At 49.6% G+C, this 22,587-nt stretch overlaps 1 protein-coding gene across 2 annotated transcripts; it reads left to right on the top strand.

The window, feature by feature from the left end:
- The first annotated feature begins 42 nt into the window (after nucleotides 1–42).
- On the top strand, nucleotides 43–22,564 carry VCF1 (VCP nuclear cofactor family member 1). 2 transcript variants are annotated; one of them, XM_062216936.1, is made up of 4 exons: nucleotides 43–260; nucleotides 4,590–4,689; nucleotides 18,774–18,836; nucleotides 21,498–22,564. In XM_062216936.1, the coding sequence occupies exons 1-4, from the start codon at nucleotides 43–45 to the stop codon at nucleotides 21,738–21,740; spliced, it is 624 nt and encodes a 207-aa protein (XP_062072920.1). In that variant the 3' UTR covers nucleotides 21,741–22,564. The 2 variants fall into 2 exon arrangements, with proteins under 2 accessions (XP_062072920.1, XP_062072921.1); XM_062216937.1 differs by lacking the exon at nucleotides 18,774–18,836.
- Nucleotides 22,565–22,587: the final 23 nt, after the last annotated feature.

Genomic DNA, 22,587 nt, shown 5'->3' on the forward strand with positions numbered 1-22,587 from the left:
CACTGCGCAGGCGCAGGAGGGCGGTACCACGGCGGCTGCGACATGGGGGGGCGCGGAGGAGACGCCGGAAGTAGCGGTGGTACGGGTCCGACCGAGGGGTGCTCCCCGCCGGCAGCGTCCACCGGGGCGGCGGCGAGAGTCCAGGCCCGAGGGGGTGGGCGTGGCGGCCGCCGGAACACGACCCCGTGGGCTCCCTCGCGCGGTGCGGCGCCGCGGCGCTCCCTTCCACCGGCTGCCATGAGCGAGCGCCTGCGCCCCAGGTGAGAGGGAAGGGAGCCGCTCGCTCGCCGGAGGAGCTGAGGGATGGAGCCGCGGGGGCGCGCGGGGTGAGGGCGCCGAGCTCCTCTGGGCTGCGCTGCCGTCCGCGGGAGGAGGGGCCGGCTGCCTGGTCCCCGCGGGTCCCGGCTGCCGCCCCGCACCCCGGCCTCCTCCCGCAGGTCGGTCCTCGAACCCGCGCCAGGGAGACGCTGGCCCTGGGGCGTCCGTGCCCTAAGCCGAGGCGGGGGGGAGCCCCGAGGGCGCCGGCCGGGGCTCGCCGAGGTCCGAGGGTCCCGTCCGCGGGGGCCCGCGGCGGGATTCTAAACTGTCCGGCTCCGCGGGCGGCCGGCCCGGTCCTCCCGCCCCGCCCGGGCCGAGGGCCTTTGCGCCTGACGCGTGCGGAGCTGGCGAGAGTTGGGTCAGGGTACCCCGGGGCGGAGAGGCTCGCCTTTATTTCCGGTCGGAGCTCCAAGGGAGGCCGCGGGGGTCGGCCAGATCTCCTGGGTCGTCCCCGGGTCGCTGCTGCTCTTCGCTCTGTTCCGTAGCGGCCCCAGGCGTGGAGTGAGTGCGGGGGTCCCGGGGCGATGCTGCTGGGTCTGGCCCCCTGCGCTGGAGGCGGTCGGCAGCCCCTGCTCCAGGCCCCTGCGTGGAAACGTGATTTTGCGGTGACTTCGAGGTCCTTAACGGAGGCCCGGGGTGGCTCGAGCTGCTGCCTTGCACTGCTGGTCTGGGCATGCAGCAGGTGCACCTAAAACCTCTGCTGGGGTAGCAAGGGGGGCTGCCTGTGTCACACCCCGGCCGTGGGAAGTAGGAGCAGGATCTTTAGGTACAGCAAGCCTCACCTGATGGCCATTTTTTCCCCTTCCCAAACGCGGTTCCCTCTGATAATCTCGGGGGGAATCTTAGGTATCTGGGAAAAGTTTTAAATACTTCCTCCCAAAGCATTCCCTTTCCCCAGGGCTGCGTACGGACAATCCGGATGTGTTTATACCCAGGGAGCAGTAACGTCCCCCTGTCTATGCTGCTCACCTCTTCAGAGGGGGTCCTCGGGCCGCACAGGCTCTGGAGTCGGAGGGAGCAGCTCTGCCAGCGTCAGCTGCCTGGCCGTCTCCACTCGGAATGTGTTTGCTTACCTTTTTTATTGTTTGTTTGTTTTTCACAGGCAGAGTGGACAGTGAGAGAGAGAGGCAGAGAGAAAGGTCTTCCTTTGCCGTTGGTTCACTCTCCAATGGCCGCTGCGGCTGGCGCACTGCGCTGATCCGAAGCCAGGGGCCAGGTGCTTCTGGTCTCCCATGCGGGTGCAGGGCCCAAGCACTTGGGCCATCCTCCACTGCACTCCCGGGCCACAGCAGAGAGCTGGACTGGAAGAGGGGCAACCGGGACAGAATCCGGCGCCCCAACCGGGACTAGAACCCGGGGTGCTGGCGCCACAGGCGGAGGATGAGCCCAGTGAGCCGCGGCACCGGCCCTGTTTGCTTACTTTTAAGAGGAGAGCTGGGGCTGAGCTGGTGCTTCTTCAGGCCGGTCCACGGCCGCCTGGCTTCGCCGCAGAGGGGAGTGCGGCGAGGAGGTCCGTACTTACCTGTGACATGTCCTCACCGCAGAGGGGAGTGCGGCGAGGAGGTCTGTACTTACCTGTGACACGTCCTCACTGCAGAGGGGAGTGCGGCGAGGAGGTCCGGACTTACCTGTGACACGTCCTCACCGCAGAGAGGGGAGTGTGGCGAGGAGGTCCGGACTTACCTGTGACACGTCCTCACCGGTGCTCACGCTCTCGCTCGCTGCTCTGCTGCTCTGCAGGAGCTGGGGGACGTGAGGAGAGCGGCGGAGTCAGCCGTCCTTGGACGCTGCAGGAGCTGAGCGCGCCTGTGCTCGCCGGCCAGGGCAGAGTCTGGGCACTTACAGGGTGCCCGCGACAGTGACAGCCTGGCCTGTGACAGCAGTGCCGCCAGGTGTAATCTGCCTGGATGCATGGGTAGGATGTGTGTGAAGTTGTAATCGTGCCACTTAGTAAACAGTATTGCTGAAGGAAAACTATTTCAAGGATGGAATCTGCTAGTAGCCTAGAAAAAGGCCAGTGACCCCTGGGTACGGTCCTCCTTAGACTAGTACCATCCAAAGCAGTGGGCCACCTGTGGGCCAGAGAGAAAATTCTGGTACCATGAGACATGTGCTGGTTATGAGGCGGCGATGTTTCGTGGGATTTTCCCAGAGTTAGGCTGAAATGCACAAAACCTGCCGGTCCCCGATTCTCTCATTCTTTCTGCCATGCAGCCTCCCTGGCAGTCACATCCTGGTCACCGGAAAGCCGTTCCCCATTGTAAACACAAACGCACATGTTGATCAGGTGGTGAGTTTGGTTAGAGTGACTCAGCAGCCCAGAGCGCCAGTGACTGTTGTCTCTGATAAAGTGAGCGTGCGGCGGGCGGGTTCTCTGGAGTGTCCCCTGGCGTCCCGTCTGTGATCGTGAGGATGAGAGTAGAAGTCGCCATTGTATGATAATCGTACATCCACTCAGTGACCTGTAAGAGCTGATAGCCATCTATTTTTTTTAGCCTCTTGGCAGCAAGGTCAGGAGTAGAAATGATGACCTTATTTCAAAGCAACTTAATTTTAGAATGAGGTAAATGGTGTAGCCTAGTGCAGATTGGTTTAAGTTTTATCAGAAGCACACACTCACTGTCATGCCAAATCTAAAGAGATCCGTACTCATCAATAACGTTACATCTATTCAGAATGTTGCCGAATACAGAGGATTGAGCTCAGGGTTATAATTAAAATTTTTGAAGATGTACTTATATTTTTTATGAAAGGCACAGAGGGAGAGACAGAGATCTTTGATCTGTCACTCCAGTCCCCAAATTCTTGCACTAGCCATTGGGTCAGGCTGAAGCCACGAACCCCATCTGGATCTCATAGGTGTGTGCGTGGACTCAGCCACTTCAACTATCATTTGCCGGTTCCCAGGCTGTGAGTAGGAAGCTGGATCAGAAGTGGAGGGGCCAGGACTGGAGCCAGCCCCAGATAGGACTTGGAGATGTGGGCATCCCAAGCTGGGCCTCACCCCAGCTGCGCCCCTCTGCGTGCCTCGGAAGGGTCTGACTTAAGGCTTTGGCAGCACTTAGACCCTGACCCGTAGGTGAGTCCTGCCCCAGAAAGCGACTCGGCTTCCCTGAGAAGCATAACTGTGCAGGAAACACACATTTAGCTTTTCAGAAAGCCCTCTTTCTTTTCTCACAGCCTTTTGGCCCTTTAACTATTGACATTTGAATTTTATTTTAATGGGTGCTACTCCTTTGTGTCTTAGGCCTCTGGCTGGCCCTGCCCAGTAGAACTTTATGCCACAGGGGGAATGTCCAGTGACAGCAGCCACTAGCTGCAGGGGGCCATTTCACGTGAAAACGTGGCTACTGTGACCTAGGAACTGGGTTTTTAGTTCCAGTTATTGTAATTTTAAATAGCTGTATGTGGCTATAGCTGCTATAGTGGATAGTACAGCCAGGCAGTGGGACTCCGTTACACCTCCTTTATTGCCCTTTTCCGACTGGGGTGGAGGACTTTTGACGGCTCAGTCCTTGTGTAGAATGTGTAGAGTTTGTTGCTTGTACATCTGAGAACGCTTGCCTGAGAAAGATGTGTGGTTTTCCTTTAAACCTGGAAATTGTAAGCAGGTGTAGACAAGCTGTGGTCTCGGAATAACAGCCCAGCGAGGTAGCTGGCGGCTGGTGATACTGGCTGGGGTGGGCAGGGTAAGAGCGCAGTGTGAACAAGAGCTGTGTTTCCAGTGGTTACCCAGAAAAATAATAATTGGGGGGACATGTTTGTTTAATGTGATAATTGGGGAAAAATTAGGGATGAAGACAGCTAAAGTTTAAAGTGCTATTTCTGTGTAGCCACCAATTTTATGAGGATTTTCTGGGAATACAGGCAAAGGCAGCCGTTCTTGAATGTGGGAAGGGAGTAAAATTAGGGAATTTGGAATTGTGATTTCAGGGAGTGTGGAAGGAAGAAAACCTTAATCAGACAGAGCTTGCAGTCTTAGTCATTGACCTCTTCCTGTTCTTATTTTATTCCCGGCATCCATTTACAATGTTCAGGCTTCTTTTTAGAAATTAGCTTCACTAATTTAAGCTTGACTTCACTGTTGCTGTCTTAGATTTTTGTTCCCAGAGCCCAGCGATGGTATTGTTCTGACTTTAACCCATTGGGATGTAATGGGATGAAAGATCTCTTCTCTGGCAGGGTGGGAAATTTCTGTGAGTGTGTTGCATGGTTTACCTTTTAGGATCAATTGCTGGATTTTCTTTTTCCTCCTTGTGATTTAATTTCAGGAAAAGGAGAAGGAATGGCAATGAAGAGGAGAACCATCTTCCCCCCCAGACCAAAAGGAGTAGCAGAAACCCCGTCTTTCAGGATTCCTGGGACACAGAGGTAGGAGTTACAGTCACTTAGTCTCTTGTTCTCACTCTGGGCTGTACAACCCAGATTCTGCTGTGTAATTAAAGCAAATTTTGTGTATTAAAGAAAGCGATCTTTAGTAGTTTCAACATCCCCTCACGCTCTCTTTTTGAGACATGTCCCCTTTGGTGAAGGTGTATGGCCTCTCCCAAGTAAAGTAGCACGTGTCCCCATAGATTCTCTCTGTCTCTCACACACACACACGTACATTCTCTCTCTCCCTCCCTCCCTCCCTCCTTCCCTCCCTCTCCTTTTCTGTCTCTCAAACATTCTCTCTCCCTCTTTCTGTCTCTCTCACACACATTCACTTGATGTGTATTAGAAGTTTCAGGGTTCTTTGAAAGCCCATCTTTGAATTCCCTATTTTACATTTCAGAAACAAAGTTATTTTCTGATAGTTATAAACCACTATCATTAAGTTTATCATTGTCATTGTTGCTTCAATTCACATGTCTTAATAGAGACTTTAAACATGCAGAATGTATAAGGTATGTTTCTTCAAAACCCCCTTTTAGGTGTTCTGGCTTTTTATTGTGTTGTGGTGGCAGGGAGGCTGGTGGGAGGGAGAGCTCTTAAAGTTATCTACATTTTTGGTTTCCTGAAAGAATGCTTCAGTTTGTATACTGGGGAGAAATTTTTTGTGCAGTTGGAAGGCTGTGCTGTGGTAGGGGAAGGAAGCCAACCCTAAAGTAATGCTTCTATTAAAATATACACCTAGAGATTCTGACTCTCTGAAAGAATTAAAAAATAAAGATTTGTTTATTTGAAAGGCAGAACAGGGATGGAAGGGGAGAGATGATCCATCTGCTGTTTTGCTCTGCAAATGCAGGGCTGGCTCAGGCTGAAGCCAGGTGCTAGGAGCTCCATCCGTGCCTCCCGTGGGTGTGGCAGGGGCCCAGGTACTTGGGCCATTATCTGTTGTCTTCCCAGGCACATTAGCAGGAAGCTGGAGCGGAAGAGGATCAGCTAGGACTTGAACCAGCACTCCTGTCTGGGATGCCGTTGTCACAGGTGGAGGCTTAGACCACTGTGCCCCAATTTGACTCCTAATGATTGTTGCACTAACAGAGAAATGTCTCAGTGACAAAGGCTCTGAGTCCCTGGTCTCATAACTCAAAGAACAGTTCTGGTTTTTTGTATTAAGATTTATTTGGGCCGGCCCCGTGGCTCAACAGGCTAATCCTCTGCCTTGCTGTGCCGGCACACCGGGCTCTAGTCCTGGTTGGGGCGCCGGATTCTATTCCGGTTGCTCCTCTTCCAGTCCAGCTCTCTGCTATGGCCCGGGAAGGCAGTGGAGGATGGCCCAAGTCCTTGGGCCCTGCACCCGCATGGGAGACCAGGAGAAGCACCTGGCTCCTGGCTTCAGATCAGCGTGATGCGCCGGCTGCAGCGGCCATTGGAGGGTGAACCAATGGCAAAAAGGAAGACCTTTCTCTCTGTCTCTCTCTCTCTCTCACTATCCATTCTGCCTGTTAAAAAAAAAAAAAAAAAAAAAAAAAAAGATTTATTCGAAAGGTAAAATTACAGAGAGGTGGGGGGTGAGGTGGGGTATGGAGAGACAGAGGTCTTCCACGTGCTGGTTCACTCCCCAGATGGCTGCAATGGCCGGAGCGAGGCCCATCTGAAATAAGGAGCCTGTACAATAATTTGTGCTTTAACTAGTTCTTGACAATAGGATTTGACCTATTTCCAGTCTTTCTTTACCAATAAGTCAAAGTAACTCCCCCCAGGGGGAAAATCAGTAACTGTCATGTAATGATATTCATTTAGGAAACAGTGAGGAGCAAGTTAAGATTAGAATCTGCCGATATGGAGGCTGGAGTTTCTGTGGCGTTTTTTTCCCTCTCCCTTTCAGATCTTATCTGCCCTGTTTTTTCCTTTTTTTTTTTTGAATGATTAACAGAAAAGTAGTTGAGCTTTTGTTTAATGTGATAGAGAATATCAGAGATGAAAGAAAACCAAAGGTTCGAAGCTACCATGAACATCTGATGATAAAACTGTAGTTGTATTTTAGATTCTATTATTATTTTGGATTTTAAGACAGTTCATTAAAAGACTTTGCCGAAGTTACTGTTTCTTTACCTGTGTTTGTGTAAGTCCTGCTGTGTCGTCCACATTAATCCACAGGGGTACCAGGTCTAACTCTGTGCATTAACCTTTTTTCCCTGTAGCTACAGTTTTGATGCCTGAGAGCAGGAATAGAAATTGTTATCTTTTTTTTAAATAAACATTTCTGCTCTCTGATTTTAAGACAAATGCCTTGGTATTAGTGTTCATTGTTTGTATAAGATGACCTTTGCTTGCTTTCTAAAATCTATATGCTAGTATCCCAGAAGAAAATAAGGTGTTGTTATTCAATCTCTTGGGTCACACATATCTCGTTCTTACTTGTCCAGAGGAATTCACCTGCTGAGCCACTGTGTGATTACTAATCTGAGGGGTAGACTAGTTGTCTTCGTTGCAGTGGAAGGTCAGTGTGGGTAATTTCTATCTGACCCACGGGAAGTCTGGTGGCTGTTACAGCATGAGTTCCAGCCTGGCTCCTGGAGCATTTCCCAGAGTAGCATCTTGTGCTGTGCCTCCCGCGTGCGGTACTAACAAATCGGGGTCAAAGGGCGAGCCAGGGAGCACCTTGCAGATGGAAGGGAAGCCAGAGAATTGAGGTTTCACGACTGTAGGACGTCATTATGTTTGCAGTACACGACAGGTTTAGGGGCGTTTGACTGCTTTTTGACAGTTGTATAAAGCAAAGTGATTCATTATTATTATTTTTTAAATTAACTAAGGGAATCAGTGGCAAACAGGTACCATTCCATTCCCTTTTTTTTTTTTAAGGATTTGGTTACTTGAAAGGCAGAGTTAGATCTTTCATCTGCTGGTTCACTCCCCAAATGGCTGCAATGACCAGGGCTGGGCCAGGCCAAAGCCAGGAGCCAGAAACTTCTTCTGGGTCTCCCATGTGGGTACAGGGGCCAAGCACTTGGGCCGTCTTCTGCTATCTTCCCAGGCCATCAGCAAGGAGCTGGATTCGAAGTGGGTCAGCCGGGACTTGAACCAGCACTCCCATGGGATGCCAGTGCCATAGGTGGCAGCTTTACCTGCTACGCCACAGCGCTGGTCCCCACATTAAACTATTAACTTTTGCTGTAAGTAAATCGTAGTCACCTGTGAAATGAAGCTAGTATATGTCTCTTTTCCTAGATACTCTGAAGCGAAAGCTGATTTTTCAAATTAATTGTATAAAGAGAAACTTTAGGGGTTGGCGCTGTGGCGCAGTGAGTTAAAGCCCTGGCCTGAAGCGCCAGCATCCCATATGGGCGCTGGTTTGAGTCCTGGCTGCTCCTCTTCTGATCCAGCTCTCTGCTATGGCCTGGGATAGCAGTAGAAGATGGCCCAAGTCCTTGGGCCCCTGCACCCACGTGGGAGACCCAGAAGAAGCTCCTGGCTCCTGGCTTCGGATCAGCGCAGCTCCGGCTGTTGCAGCCATCTGGGGAGTGAACCAGCGGATGGAAGACCTCTCTCTCTGTCTCAACCTGTCTCTGTAACTCCGTCTTTCAAATAAATAAAATAAACCTTTAAAAAAAAAGGAACTTTATTTTGTTTGCATTTTCTTCCTTCCATTTTTATATATATATATATATTTATTTAAAATTTTTCTTTTCTTTCTTTCTTTCTTTTTTTTTTTTGGGGGGGATGCAGAGGGAGGGAGAAAGTGCTCACCCGTCTGCTGATTCACTTCCTAAATGCCCATGATGGCTGGGTCTGGCCAGGCTGAAGCCAGGGCTGCGGGACTCCCTGTGAGTCTCCCATGCAGTTGGCAGGAACCCAGCAGGGTGAGCCATCGCAGCTGCCTGGCGGGGTGTGCTTAGGCAGGAAGTGGAAACTGGGAGCAGCGCTGGATTTCCGTCTAGGCCGTTCAGTGTGAGATGCAGGCACCTCAGCGTGGCACATTAAGCTCTGTGCCACATGCCCTTCCCTAGGGGTTATTGTCTCCAGTTTTCAGAAGGAAAAGTTGGGAGCCAGGACAATAAAGTCACTTGCCAAAGACACACTGATTACTAAGAGGCAGGGAGAGAGAGCAGGGCCCCCAGAGTTTGACAGATGCTCATGTATATGCAGTCACTAGAGGGCAGAGCGCAGGGCTGAAGGGACTTCACTGATGTGTCGGGCACCTAGGAACGGGCCTCGCTGGAATCATAGGGACAGAAAAGAACAGTTTTTCTCTCCCATTTCTTTTATTTGGAAAAAAAAATTTTTTTCAAGATTTATTTAAAAGGCAAAGTTACAGAGAGGCAGAGAGGAGAGACGAGAGAGATCCACTGGTTCACCTCCCAAATGTCTGCAGTGACTGGGGCTGTGCCAGGCTGAAGCCAGGGTCCAGGTACTCCATCTGGATCTCCCACAGGGCTCCAGGTACACGGCCATCTGCTGTTGCTCTCCCAGGCACATTCGCGGGGAGCTGCATCAGAAGCAGAGCAGCCTGAACTAACTGGTGCTCTTGTGGGATGCTGGTGCTGCAGGAGGCAGCTCAGCCTGCTGCGCCACAACGCTGGCCCTGGAGGCTATTTTGCCAAGTAAGTGCTCTGATAAGTTATTAGCTATAAAGCAGTTAGCTAGAAGAAATTTGGGGTCAGAATTTTTTTTCCCAGAACTCTATAACTAGTACAAGAATTAAAGACTGACTGTTGACTCCAGTGAGCCTTTGAATACCATTTTTAAAATTGGATATAAATTTACTAGTATGATTAAGATACTTTTTTGGTAAAGTTGTTGGGAACAAACCATGTGAGTGGATGTCTAGATCAGGCTCAGTTTTCTCTGGTTAGCAAGAAGGGGAGTGCTTATTAATTTGTCTCCATGGTAGAGCCTGTTTAAAGCTCACAACATTTCTCTCATCTTGGGCTGTTGTTTGGATGGCAAAAAACCTGCAAGGTTTACCTTGGCTGATTTTGTTTTCTTAACCTTTTTAGTGTGAGTTGTGTCTTTACAATTAGTAGGCATAATGGTCTTTACTTTCAATACCTTTGTGTACAAATTAGGAGTTTCCATGTGAAATTGGCTTCTGATTCGTAAATACCTGAGAAATAAAAGTAATGCCTTTTTTAAATACAAAAGGCACAATTTTTTAAAACCTTCACCTTGACTTATTAAGACCATTTTGATTTTTCAGGCCACTGTGAATTAGCATCAAATAAAGTGAAAACTGTTGGAAATAAAGTAGAAGTAGTTTATTGCAACAGCCTGTGCCCCCTTTGTCGTGTCTACTAGAAGGGACAATTTTTGATGTCAGTACTACTAAAACCCCAAGGTATTTGTAGTGGGAGTGCAGAGACAGGACCAAAATAATAGTAATAAAAATAATGAAAATAATAATAATGATAGTAATACCAGAACCAGGAGATCCATGGATCTTTAAAGTTAAGATTCTCTAAGTTTGTCTAACTGGTAAGAATTAGCTGAGTGTTAAGTGATACTCTTTTTAGACCAGTGTGGCTTTAAATGATGTTAGGAATGATCAGCAAGATTTTTCAAATGCTATTGCAGAGCCCTTAGTTTCTGCCTGCCCTGTCTCTAACCTCAGTATAGGGTACATTCCCAGAGTCAGAGCTGTTGTGGCAGATTCTGTGGGGTGAAACTGGTAGGGTTTGTGTTTAAATCCTGTAGAAATTCACTTTGGGAAATTAACTTCTTAAGTGATCCCTTCAGGGTGGAAGAACTGTCCTGTTAGTCTGGTTGTAGAGTACATTTGAAAAAACTTTGCTCACAGTTTAAGCCTTTGACATTAAAAAAATATATATTTGCTTATTTATTTGAAAATCAGAGTTACACAGAGAGGAGAGGCAGAGAGAGAGAGAGAGAGAGAGAGAGAGAGGTCTTCCATCTGCTGGTTCACTCCCCAGATGGCCGCAACGGCCGGAGCTACGCTGACCCGAAGCCAGGAGCTTCTTCTGGGTCTCCCACGTGGGTGCAGGGGCCCAAGGACTTGGGCCATCTTCTACTGCTTTCCCAGGCCACAGCCGAGAGCTGGATCGGAAGTGGAGCAGCCGGGTCTTGAACCGGTGCCCATATGGGATGCTGGCGCTTCAGGCCAGGGCGTTAACCCACTGCGCCACAGCACTGGCCCCTGAAATGTTAAGAATACATTGCATCAGCTCATAGCTACCCCAGGTAGTTTTCTTTTGTTGTTGTTGTTTTTTTAGAGGCAGAGTAAAATACAGGCACACATGCAGAGATACAATGTGCTTCCGTCCACTGTTTTTTACCTAAGTGCCTGCCAGGTCTGCGCCAGGCAGAAGCCAGGAGCGAGGAACTCTATCCATGTCTCCCACATGAGTGACAGGGACCCAAGTACTTGAGCTGTCATCCTCCGAGGATACATTAGTAGGGAGGTGGATTGGAAGCAGCTATCAGGGATGTGGTAGGTGTCCCGTGAGGTGGCCTAATATGCAACGCCATAATGCCCGCCCCCTGAGTAGCTTCTTTTACTTATTTGAAAGGCTGGGAGGGGGTGGAGAGAGATATCCCTTGGGCTGTGCCAGGAGCTTGGAACTCAGTCTGGGTCTTGCGTGGGTGGGAGGGACCCAGCTGCTTGAGCTCACCTGCTGGCTCCCAGGGTGCACACTAATGGGAAGGTGGAACTTCAGGCTCTCCAGTGTGGAATACAGGCTCCCAAGCTGGGTCCGAACACTCATTTCCTAAAGCAGTGTTAAAGTCTGTTACTAAATACTTAAGAGACATATGTACATATCTTTCTAAAAATTTGTTTTTAAAGATGTACTTATTTATTTGGAAGGCAGTTAGAGAGACAGAGGGAGAGAGAGGAAGATAGATATCTTCTATTTGCTGTTTCACGCCCCAGTGTCTGCAGTGGGCAGGCTGGGCCAGGCCGGGTCAGGCCAAAGCCAGGAGCCATGAACAGCATCCTGGTCTCCTGTGTAGGTGGCAGGGGCCTAAACACTTGGGATGTTTTATTTCAGTTGGGAAGAAACTTGACCATTATGTGGTACCTCTTCACCTGAGAAGGAACACGGATGTGCAGAAGGTTGTTACCAATCATGGAGACAGAGAGCACCTGTGTTTCCTTCCCTTGCTTATTTAGAGAGTGGTTTTAATATCCTGACTTCATTCGGAATCTCGTGGTCTCGCCAGTATTCGCAGGACTGGAGGTGTCTGAAGTTACTGGGCACTTTGGGAGCACAGAATTCTACAGGAGGTACTCCAGTAGACTGGGCTAGGATCGTCTCTGGGGTTTAATCCAGATTCTGTAGTAGTCACAGAACGAAGATGAACTTTATTTTGCCTACAGGAAGAGAGTCTATACAGTGGATGAGATTTCTTTTCTCTTTTGATGTTCACATAAATTAAAAATGCCAATGAGTGGAGGATTGGAGGTGAGCTGAAGCTGGGGTTTGAAAGACGGTAAAACACTGTGTTGACCTTTCCTGATTAAGAGAAAGTGTGTGATTCTAGGTAATAAACAGATTTTTTTTTTTTTTAAGTTTTATTTATTTGAAAGGGTCTTACAAGAGAGATAGAGACAGGGAGAAAGAGAGGTCTTCCATCTGCTGGTTCACTCCCCAGATGGCCATAATGGCTGAGCTGTGCCATTCTGAAGCCAGGAGCCAGGAGCCTCTTCCAGGTCTCCCATGTGGGTGCAGGGGCCCAAAGGACTTGGGCCATCTGCTGCTGCTTTCCTAGGCACATTAGCAGGGAGCTGGGCCAGAAGTGGAGCACCCAGGACTTGAACCAGAAGCCATATGGAATGGATGCCAACACTACAGGATGGGGCTTTAACCTGCTGCGCCATAGCACCAGCCCCAAGATATGAATATTCTGGTTTTGTTATGAGTTAGTGTTAATATTAGTAATGAATATTCCTGAGGAGATTTTTTTAAGATTTATTTATTTGAAAGAGATACAGAGAAAGAAGTGAGAAGAGAGAGAGAGATTCCATCCTCCAGTTCACTCCCCAAATGACTGCAATGACCGGGGCTGTGCCAGGCCAAAACCAGGAGCCAGGAGCTTCTTCCAGGTCTCCCACGCGGGTGCAGGGGCTCAAGGACTTGGGCTATCTTCCGCTGCTTTCCCAGGCGCATTAGAGGGGAGCCGGATTGGAAGTGGAGCAGCGGGGACTTGAACAGGCATCCATATCGCATGCTGGCAGTTGCCTTCTACGCCACAGTGCTGCCCCCAGGGGAATTTTGTTTATTTATTTTTAAAGAGTTTATTTATTTATTTATTTATTTGAGAGAGAGGTCTTCCACCTGCTGGTTTGCTCACCAAATGACCACAACTGCTAGAGCTGGGCTGATCCAAAGCCAGGAGCCAGGAGCTTCTTCCGGGTCTCCCATGTGGGTGCAGGGGTCCAAGCACTTGGGCCATCCTCCACTGCTTTCCCAGGCAATAGTAGAGAGAGCTTGATCAGAAGAGGAGCAGCTGGGACTTGAACAGGTGCCGATATGGGGTGCCGGTGTCACAGGCAGAGTCTTAACCCACTATGCCACAGCACTTTTCTAAGGGTTATGAGGTGCTTTAAAAAGTTAATGGACGGCCGACGCCGCGGCTCAACAGGCTAATCCTCTGCCTAGCGGCGCTGGCATACCGGGTTCTAGTCCCGGTTGTGGCGCCGGATTCTGTCCCGGTTGCCCCTCTTCCAGGCCAGCTCTCTGCTATGGCCTGGGAGTGCAGTGGAGGATGGCCCAAGTGCTTGGTTCCTGCACCCGCATGGGAGACCAGGATGAGCACCTGGCTCCTGCCTGTGGATCAGCATGGTGCGCTGGCCGCAGCGGCCATTGGAGGGTGAGCCAACAGCAAAAGGAAGATCTTTCTCTCTCTCTCTCTCTCTCTCTCTCTCTCTCTCTCTCTCTCACTGTCCACTCTGCCTGTAAAAAAAAAAAAAAAAAATTAATGGACTGGGGCCGGCACTATGGTGTAGCGGGTCAGGTTGCCGCCTGAAGTGCCGGCATCCCATATGGACGCCTGTTCAAGTCCCGGCTGCTCCACTTCCAATCCAGCTCTCTGCTATGGCCTGGGAAAGCAGTAGAAGATGGCCCAAGTCCTTGGGCCCCTGCATCCATGTGGGAGACCTGGAGGAAGCACCTGGCTCCTGGCTCCTGGCTTTGGATTGGTGCAACTCCGGCCGTTGCGGCCAATTGGGGAGTGAACCAGTAGATGGAAGACCTCTCTCTCTCTGCCTCACTTTCTCTTCTCTGTGTAACTCTGACTTACAAATAAATAAATAATTTAAAAAAAAAAAAAGGCTAATGGAAGGGTCAGTTTTGTGGTGCAGTGAGTTGAGCTGCAGCTTGTGACTCCAGGACCCCATATGGCACTGGTTCCAGTCCCAGCTGCTCTGCCTCTGATCCAGCTCCCTGCCAGTGTGCCTGGGAAAGCCTCAGAAGGTGGCCCACGTGCTTAGGTCCCTGCCACCCGTGAGAGACCTGGTTGGAGCTCCTGGTTCCTGGCTCCACCTGGCCCATCTGTGGCTGTTGTGGTCATCTGGGGAGTGAACCAGTGGATGGCAGTTATTTCTCTGTCTTCTCTCACTGTCTTTCAAATAAATAAGTCTTTTTTAAAAAAGTTGAAATTGCGTATTAGGAGAAACTGCATGTATTTAAAAATTTTTTGTGCCAAAATAATTTATTCCCATTTTCCCACTAACTTTTGTAATTCCCTTCGTATTAGGAGAAATGTTGTTCAGGGCTGTTTCTGCCACGGGTACACATGGGTTGTCTCTGGACAGACTTCACACCTGGAGTGGTGGGGTTAAGAGTAGGCTCAGCTGAGGGCAGGCGCCCCTTGCTGCCTGTGTGGGCCCAGCGATGAGCTCCTTACGCGTCTCTGCGCTCTGCTGCAGCTGGGGTCTTCCCTTCCAGTGCAGAGAATGGAGTGGGCCCTGCCTCTGTGCTGCGTCCCCGCTGGCCTGCTGGCAGCCTCTCCTGCTGGTTCTTGTCCAGCCTCCAGGCTGTTCCCTCCCGCCCTCCTCTGCGCTCTGCCCCCCTAGCTTCCTGTGTGCTCTCTCTGAGCGTCTCCACCCCATGGCTTCAGTTGCCTGCTGCCTCGTCCGGAACTTCCTCATTGCCTCTCCTTCCTTTCTTTGGACCCTGGCTTCCTCCTGGACTCTGCTAAGCAGACTGGCCAGGGCTCACGGTGGCCTTCGCAGGCCAGCACACATGTACCGAGCGGGGCTGCTGTGTGCTGGGCCTGGGCCTGGCTGCCCCAGGTCAGCTGGTCGTTTCCTCACCTCCCTCCAGAGCTGCTCCTGCTCCTTCCTTTGAATCCCGCAGTTCCCAGGCCTTCTGCTTGACGTGTGCGGAAGCCTGCCCGTGGGCTGCTGCGGCCTCGGCCCGAGCATGGGGATGGCTCTGTCTTTTTAAGTTGTTTTTTTTTTTTTTTTTTAAACTTATTCATTTGAAAGGCCAGAGAGAGAGAGAGAGAGAGAGAGAGAATCTTCCAGGTGCTGGTTCATTCCCTTAATAGCCACAATGACTGGGATTGGGTGAAGCTCAATCCTGGTCTCGCTGGGTAGCTGGTACCCAAGTACTTGGCTGTCACCTGCTGATTTCCCGGTGGAAAGTGGATTAGCCAGGGCTCTGATATGGGTTGCAGGCGGTGCAAGCAGTGGCTTTACCTGCTGTACCACAACATTGGGACTGGCATTGTGGCACAGTGGGTGAACCATAGCCTGTGACACTGGCACCCCATATGGGGGCTCTGGCCGTGTCTTGACTGCTCTACTTCCTATTCAGCCCCCTGAAAATGTTCCTGAGGAAGCAGGAGACCCAAGTGGTAGGTCCCTGCCACCATGTGGGAGACCCCAGTGGATTTCCTGGCTCCTGGCTTTGGCCTGGCTCCGTTCTACCTGCTGCAGTCATTTGTGTATCAGAGGATGTAAGATCTCTGTGTCACCCTGTGTTTCAAATAAATAAATCTTTTTTAAGAGTCAATTAAAATCTGCTGGTTCACCTTCCAAATGCCACCACACCTGGGGCTGTGCTGGCCCTGGGACTTAATGCCGCCACACCTGGGGGCTGTGCTGGCCCTGGGACTTAATGCCGCCACACCTGGGGGCTGTGCTGGCCCTGGGACTTAATGCCGCCACACCTGGGGCTGTGCTGGCCCTGGGACTTAATGCCGCCACACCTGGGGGCTGTGCTGGCCCTGGGACTTAATGCCGCCACACCTGGGGCTGTGCTGGCCCTGGGGACTTAATGCCGCCACACCTGGGGCTGTGCTGGCCCTGGGGACTTAATGCCACCACACCTGGGGCTGTGCTGGCCCTGGGGACTTAATGCCGCCACACCTGGGGCTGTGCTGGCCCTGGGGACTTAATGCCGCCACACCTGGGGCTGTGCTGGCCCTGGGACTTAATGCAGGTTTCCCATGAGGGTGGCATGAGCCCAGCTTGAGTCATAGCGTGCCTTACATGCACAACCTCTGGGAGGCTTCACAGCTCCTGGTAATCTGTCTTGCTGTCACGCACTCTTCGGCTGTGTGGGCCCAGCCACACCACACTATTGACTTTTCCTCCCCGAACACTCTTCTGATCTGCTTGTACAGTTCTCAGTTTGCCACCCCATCTCTATTTTTTTTTTTTTTAAATTCATTTTATCTATTTGAAAGAGCCACAGAGAGAGAGGCAGAGAAAGAGAGGAGTCCTCTGTCCGCTGGTTCTCTCCCCAAATGGCCATAATGGCTGGAGCTGAGCCGATCAGGAGCCAGGAGCTTACCCGTTGTCTCCCACGTGGGTGCAGGGGCCCAAGGACCTGGACCATCTTCCACGGCTTTCCCAGGTGCATCAGCAGGGAGCTGGATGAGAAGTGGAGCAGCCGAGACTCAAACCGGTGTCCATATGGGGTGCCGGTGCTGCAGGCTGGGGCTGTATTTCGTTTGTTGGTTTACTCCCCAAATGGCCAATGCTAGGTCTTGGCCAGGCTGAAGCCAGGAGCCTGGAACTTCATCTGGGTCTTCCATGTGGGTGGCAGGGCCCCAAGCACTCAGGTTATCTTCCATTGCTTTCCCTGGAGCAACAACAAGGAACTGACCTGAAGCAGAGCAGCTGGGGCTCAGATAGGTGCTCTGATGTGTGATGCTGGTGTTGCAAGCAGTGGCTTAACCCACTACACCGCAGTGCTAGCCCTAGGTTTTTGGTTTTAGAAGACAAAACAATTTTATGGCTAGATATGTCTGGATTTTTTTTTTTTTTTTTTTAAGATTTATTTATTTGAAAGGCAGAGTTACAGAGGGAGAGACAGAAAGAAATCTTCCGTCTGCTGGCTTATTCTCCAAATGGCTGCAATGGCTGAGGCTGGGCCAGTCCATAGCCAGGAGCTTTTCCCGGGTTTCCCACGTGGGTGGAGGGGTCTAAGTACTTGAGTGATCTTCCACTGCTTTCCCAGGAGCACTAGCAGGAAGTAGAGCAGTTAGGACTGGAACCTATGCCCTTATGGGATGCCAGTGTCACAGGTGGTGGCTTTACCTGCTATGCCATGATGTTGGCCCATGCTGGGTATATCTTAAGATACTGATTGAGACTTAAAATTTAGTGTTATTCCTTTAGGGTTAAAAGTAAGTAATGACTACTTTGTTAAAGTAAGTAGGTTACTTTAGTGGTTGACAATGTCAAGATTGACTACAACTTTAAAACTTTTTTGACCCTGTCCTGTAGGAATTTTTAGTTTTGTCACCAAGTACATACCAAATACACGTAAATTTGTGAATAACTGAAAAGTTTGACATAACAGTATTCCTTACTGTGTTGAACATTTTCATTTTTTTGTGCTTATTGCTACTCACTATTGGGTTTTACTCTAAATTTGAAAAACTCTGGTGCACCTGTAGATGGTGGATGTTCCCTGTGTCTCCCTGAATGTGAGAAGACTGGCCTGAATTGTCAGAAAATGGGAATCACATTATGTTTTAAAGAAATGTACAATGGGGTTTAAAAAATTGGTAGAAACTGAACTAAAGGATTCTGCTGTTTTTACCTTTCCCAGTAATGTATGTGTAGTGTTTCTGTGTATTAAAGTAGCACACAGAGTGCCTTCACCTGGAGTCTACGTTGGCTCTGTTTTTGATAGTTTGAGTATCATTGGCCTGCTCAGTGCAAGTGAATGCAACTGAGACAGTCACAGGTTCTTAAGTAGTTGAGGGAGGTAAACAGGCTTCCTAAAATCTTATTGACAGTGTCTGTAGGTTTTTCTTTTTTTAATTTGATAGAGAAACACAGATATCCCACCTGCTGGTTCCCTCCTGAAGTGCCCCCGGATCTGGGGCTAGGTCAGGCTGAAGGCAGGACCCGGGAACTCAGCCCCAGACTCCCGTGTGGTTGGCAGGGAGCCAAGGACTTGAGCCATCCTGTGTTGCCCCAGGGTGTGGGTTAGCAGGAAGCTGGATCTGGGGTGGAGCCAGGACTTGGACTAGGTACTGCAGTGTGGGATGCAGGTGTCCCGCGTGAGGCGGCAGCCACTGTGCCCAAAGGCCTGGCCCTCAGGAGCTTTCGAAAACCTCAATCTTACCTTTGTAGGCGCTTTTTAGTAAGTAGAAATTAAAACAGAAGGTCTAAATCCTAAATGTTTTGTTATCTTGTCTAGACTATTTTTGGTGTACATATATGTGTGTAAATCTTAAAGAAAAACATTAAACATATCGGGTGACACACATGCTATTTAGTATAAACTAAAAATGTTAGACTTTTTTTTCTGTTTTTGAACTCCTACATCTCTTCATTATTAGCCAGTAGAATTTCGTTGTATTTATGTATACAGTGGATGTATTATAATGTTACCAATTCTATATTGTTAGGTGTTTATGTATGTTTTTAGTCCCCTTACACATGTTTCTGTAAAGTTGAGTGGCAAGATTTAAAAAATGAATTAGAAGCTACATTTACCCCCTTTTTAAAAACTGCAGAAATTTTTTCTAGTCTGTTTATTTTACAAAATTTCTACTTTTTCTCAGAGTAATATTGCCCTTGGTATTAAAAGTGTGAAGTAGATATTTGAGATGAAAACTTGACTTTGCTAGAAACTGATTCAAGTTCTTGCCTTGATTTTCAGACAGTGCCTGTAACGAAAAACAGTAAAGAGAACAGACTGAGAGGAAACAAAGCGTTCTGCGCGGTGGGTTTCTTCTCCAGTGCAGTGACCTCCTTGTCAAACACTGGCTGCCGGGTGCATGTGCTGCTGGGTTGTTGTACCAGGTTAGGAGAGGCCTGTGGGGCAGCGTTTGGATCTTGAATTGATTTTGACTTCCTTTTTATCTTAAGTTTAATTAACTCTGCCGCTGACCTTGCCATCTGACTTCATTCCAGAAATGTCTGAGAATATGTTTGTGCAGTTCTTCCTGAATTGCCTGTTACCTACGCGCAGTGACCTCTGTTAACAGTGGCTCCAAACGACAGTGGACCATGACAAGTCTTAGATTTATTACTGATGGATGCTTTGTGAATTTTGCTTTTCTGCTAATTTTTTTTTTCTTTTTGCATCTTCTCAAGATGTAGCTAACCTTTGGCTCAGAAACAACTACAATTTGGTTTAAAAATCAATGGATTATAGTGAAACTCTGTGATCACATTGCAAAAGAAGTTATAGAATAAGCAACCATAATCTTTTCATTCTAACAGTAATATTTTTCCATTTTTTTTTTTTAAAGACTTATTTACTTATTTGAAAGGCAGAGTTAGAGAGGAGACAGAGATCTTCCAACTGCTGGTTTACTCCTCAAATGGCCTCAATGGCACTGGCTGGGCCAGGCCGAAGCCAGGAGCCATTAACTTCTTCTGGGTCTTCCCAGGAGCCCAAGGACTTGGGCCATCTTCCGCTGCTTTCCCAGCCATTAGCAGCAAGCTGGATGGGAAGTGGAGCAGCCGGCCTCAAACTGGTGCCCACATGGGATCCAGCACTGCAGACAGCAGCTCAACCTGCCACGCCACAGTGCTGACCCCTCCATTCAACAGAGAGATCTTCTATCCGCTGGTTCATTCCCCAGATGGCTGCAATCACTAGCAGTGGGCTAGGCTGAAACCAGGAGCCAGGAGCTTCATTTGGGTCTCCCATGAGGGTGGCAGGGGCCCAAGCACTTGGGCCATTTTCTTTTGCTTTTCCCAGGCCATTAGCAGGGAGCTGGATGGGAACAGGAACCAGCACCCATATGGGATGCAGGCATTGCACTTGGCAGCCTTACCTGCTATACCATCATGCTGGCCTCCAAGTCATTTTTGCGATGTGTAGATTTTACTTGGTTGAAAGAAGACATTTCAAAGCCAGTGTCTTTAAGGGAGCATGAATTTGGATGTATCCAAAAGCCAAGTTAAAAAAGGTATAAAGCAGATCATTAATTACTACAATCCTAACTTTCTCAGGCATTGATTTCTTCTATTCCATTATTATGTTGAGTTTAATATAGGAATTGCTAATCAGGTTATTGGCATTGTCATTTATTAGAAATGCCATATTAAAACTGTAAAGTGCTATCATTCTGAAAGGACTCTTCAGCGTTACCTTACCTTCTGAGATGCCTGATGTTGGAAGGCAGGAATTTCAGGTTACTTTTTTTTTTTTAAGATTTATTTATTTGAGGATGGCGCCGCGGCTCAATAGGCTAATCCTCCGCCTGCGGCACTGGCACCCAGGGTTCTAGTCCTGGTTGGGGCACTGGATTCTGTCCCGGTTGCCCCTCTTCCAGTCCAGCTCTCTGCTGTGGCCCGGGAGTGCAGTGGAGGATGGCCCAAATGCTTGGGCCCTGCACCCGTAAGGGAGACCAGAAGAAGCATCTGGCTCCTGGCTTCAGATCGGCACAGCGTCGGCCATAGCAGCCATTTGGGGGGTGAACCAACAGAAGGAAGACCTTTCTCTCTGTCTCTCTCTCTGTCTAATTCTGCCTATCAAAAAAAAAATTTTATTTATTTGAGAGGTTGAATTACAGACAGTGAGAGGGAGAGACGGAGAGAAAGGCCTTCCTTCTGCTATTTCACTCCCCAGATGGCCACAGAGCTGTGCCTATCTGAAGCCAGGAGCCAGGAACAACTTCTGGGTCTCCCATGTGGGTGCAGGGGCCTAAGGGCTTGGGCCATCTTCTACTGCTTTCCCAGGCCATAGCAGAGAGCTGGATGGGAAGAGCAGCAGCCAGGACTCAAACTGGCGCCGCAGGCAGAGGATTAATCCACTACGCCACAGCGCCGGCCTTTTCAAGTTCCTTTTATCTGGGATTACTGAGTAGCTTCTTCCTGGTGACAAATAGACCAAGTCATGTAGTTTCATCCAAGAAAAAGTGCGGCTCGCTTGTTCACACACTCGCACATCCACCCAAGCAGAGCGTTCTGAGCGGTGTGTGTGTTCTGCAGCTGTCGAGTGTCACTGTGTGTCTGTGATGAGATGATCACAAGGTTGCCTTGGAGTTTAATTTTTATCTTGTGCCCAGAAGCTTTCCCTTGTGCCAATGACTGATCCTTGCCCTTGGAGGTTGAGAACTTCTTTAATGACCAGAATGAATGGTGAAAGCAGATCGCGATGCATAGAGGAATTAGGTAGTTGAAGGGATGTGGCGTTTGAGTCCAGTCCCTGCTGCCCCCTAAGGCTGTGCAAGGGGCAGTAAATGCATTCCGCCTGCCCAGGTAGCTGTGAGGATGGAATGAGATGTCTTAGGTGGATGGATTTGTAAACTCGAAAGCCAGTGTGTGTGGCTCGTGCTGGCGTGAAGCCGAGCGGGAAGCAGCTCTGCTGTGCCCAGGGGACACAGGGGGCTCCGCAGCCGCGTCTGAGCGTGTCTTCTTTCCTTTCCAGTCTTCAAGCAGTGACAGCGGTGGGAGCAGCAGCAGCAGCAGCAGCAGCAGCATCAACAGCCCAGACAGAGCCAGCGGGCCTGAGAGCAGCTTAAGCCAGACCATGGCGGGATCCAGCCCCAACACCCCTCAGCCCATGCCCGAGCAGTCTGCACTGTGCCAAGGCCCTTACTTCCACATCAACCAGACCCTGAAGGAGGCCCACTTCCACAGCCTGCAGCACCGAGGGCGGCCTCCGACCTGACGCGCCCGCTTCTGCCTTCTGTGAAGGGACAGTGCTGTGCAGATGTTTCAGCTTACGATTTGTTTAAAAAAAAATTGCACACACACACAAAATGCCTGTTGGCTTTTCCGTCTATATTTGAAATAACAGGTTAACAGGCAGTTGTTTACTTGTGGTTTTGCTGCACTATTGCAATTTCAAAGGGGCTTTGAAGCAATTTTTTATAAGATTCTTTTGAGGGAGGAATCAGGTCCATTTCCAGTAGTGGTATAAGGAAGTCTCATCTGTGTGTTGAATCCATAGTATGTCCAGTTCAGACTGATGGCCAGACCTGTCAAGTAGGATTCTACTTTATGTAACAGGGCCTTTTAAAAATGCGGGATCTTCAATTTTTTAACTCAATAAACTAGTAAAGAGTATCTAGTTTCCATGAAAAAACATACCTTTTTTCCAAAATGTAGAGAGCTTGATTCAGTCTTGCACTGAAATTAACTGCCATACTACCTCTTAGTATGTAGACGTTCTGTTGCAAGGACTCTCCTTCTGAAGAGAACGCCCAAGCTGACTGTGCATGAGCGCCCTCCCCGGGAACGGTCTCCCGCCGTCTGTTACGTATCGGGACCTCCAGGGAGGGTCTCCTTCAGACTCTGGGACACCCAGATCTCCGGTCTGCACTGCAGACCGGGAGAAAACACGCGTGGTGACGTTCGTGTTACACACGTGCTCCGTCAGCAGCCTGTGTGATCTGGGCATTGGTGAACACTGAGAAGCAGCAGACGCTATCTGCACTGATGCAGAACTTGACCAGTACAGTGAACTCCTGCACAGGGATTCACTCTGTGCTTAAAGTGACCCCGGGCAGGAGCTA

Source organism: Lepus europaeus, chromosome 18 (assembly GCF_033115175.1).
Source record: "Lepus europaeus isolate LE1 chromosome 18, mLepTim1.pri, whole genome shotgun sequence".
Classification (NCBI taxonomy): domain Eukaryota; kingdom Metazoa; phylum Chordata; class Mammalia; order Lagomorpha; family Leporidae; genus Lepus; species Lepus europaeus.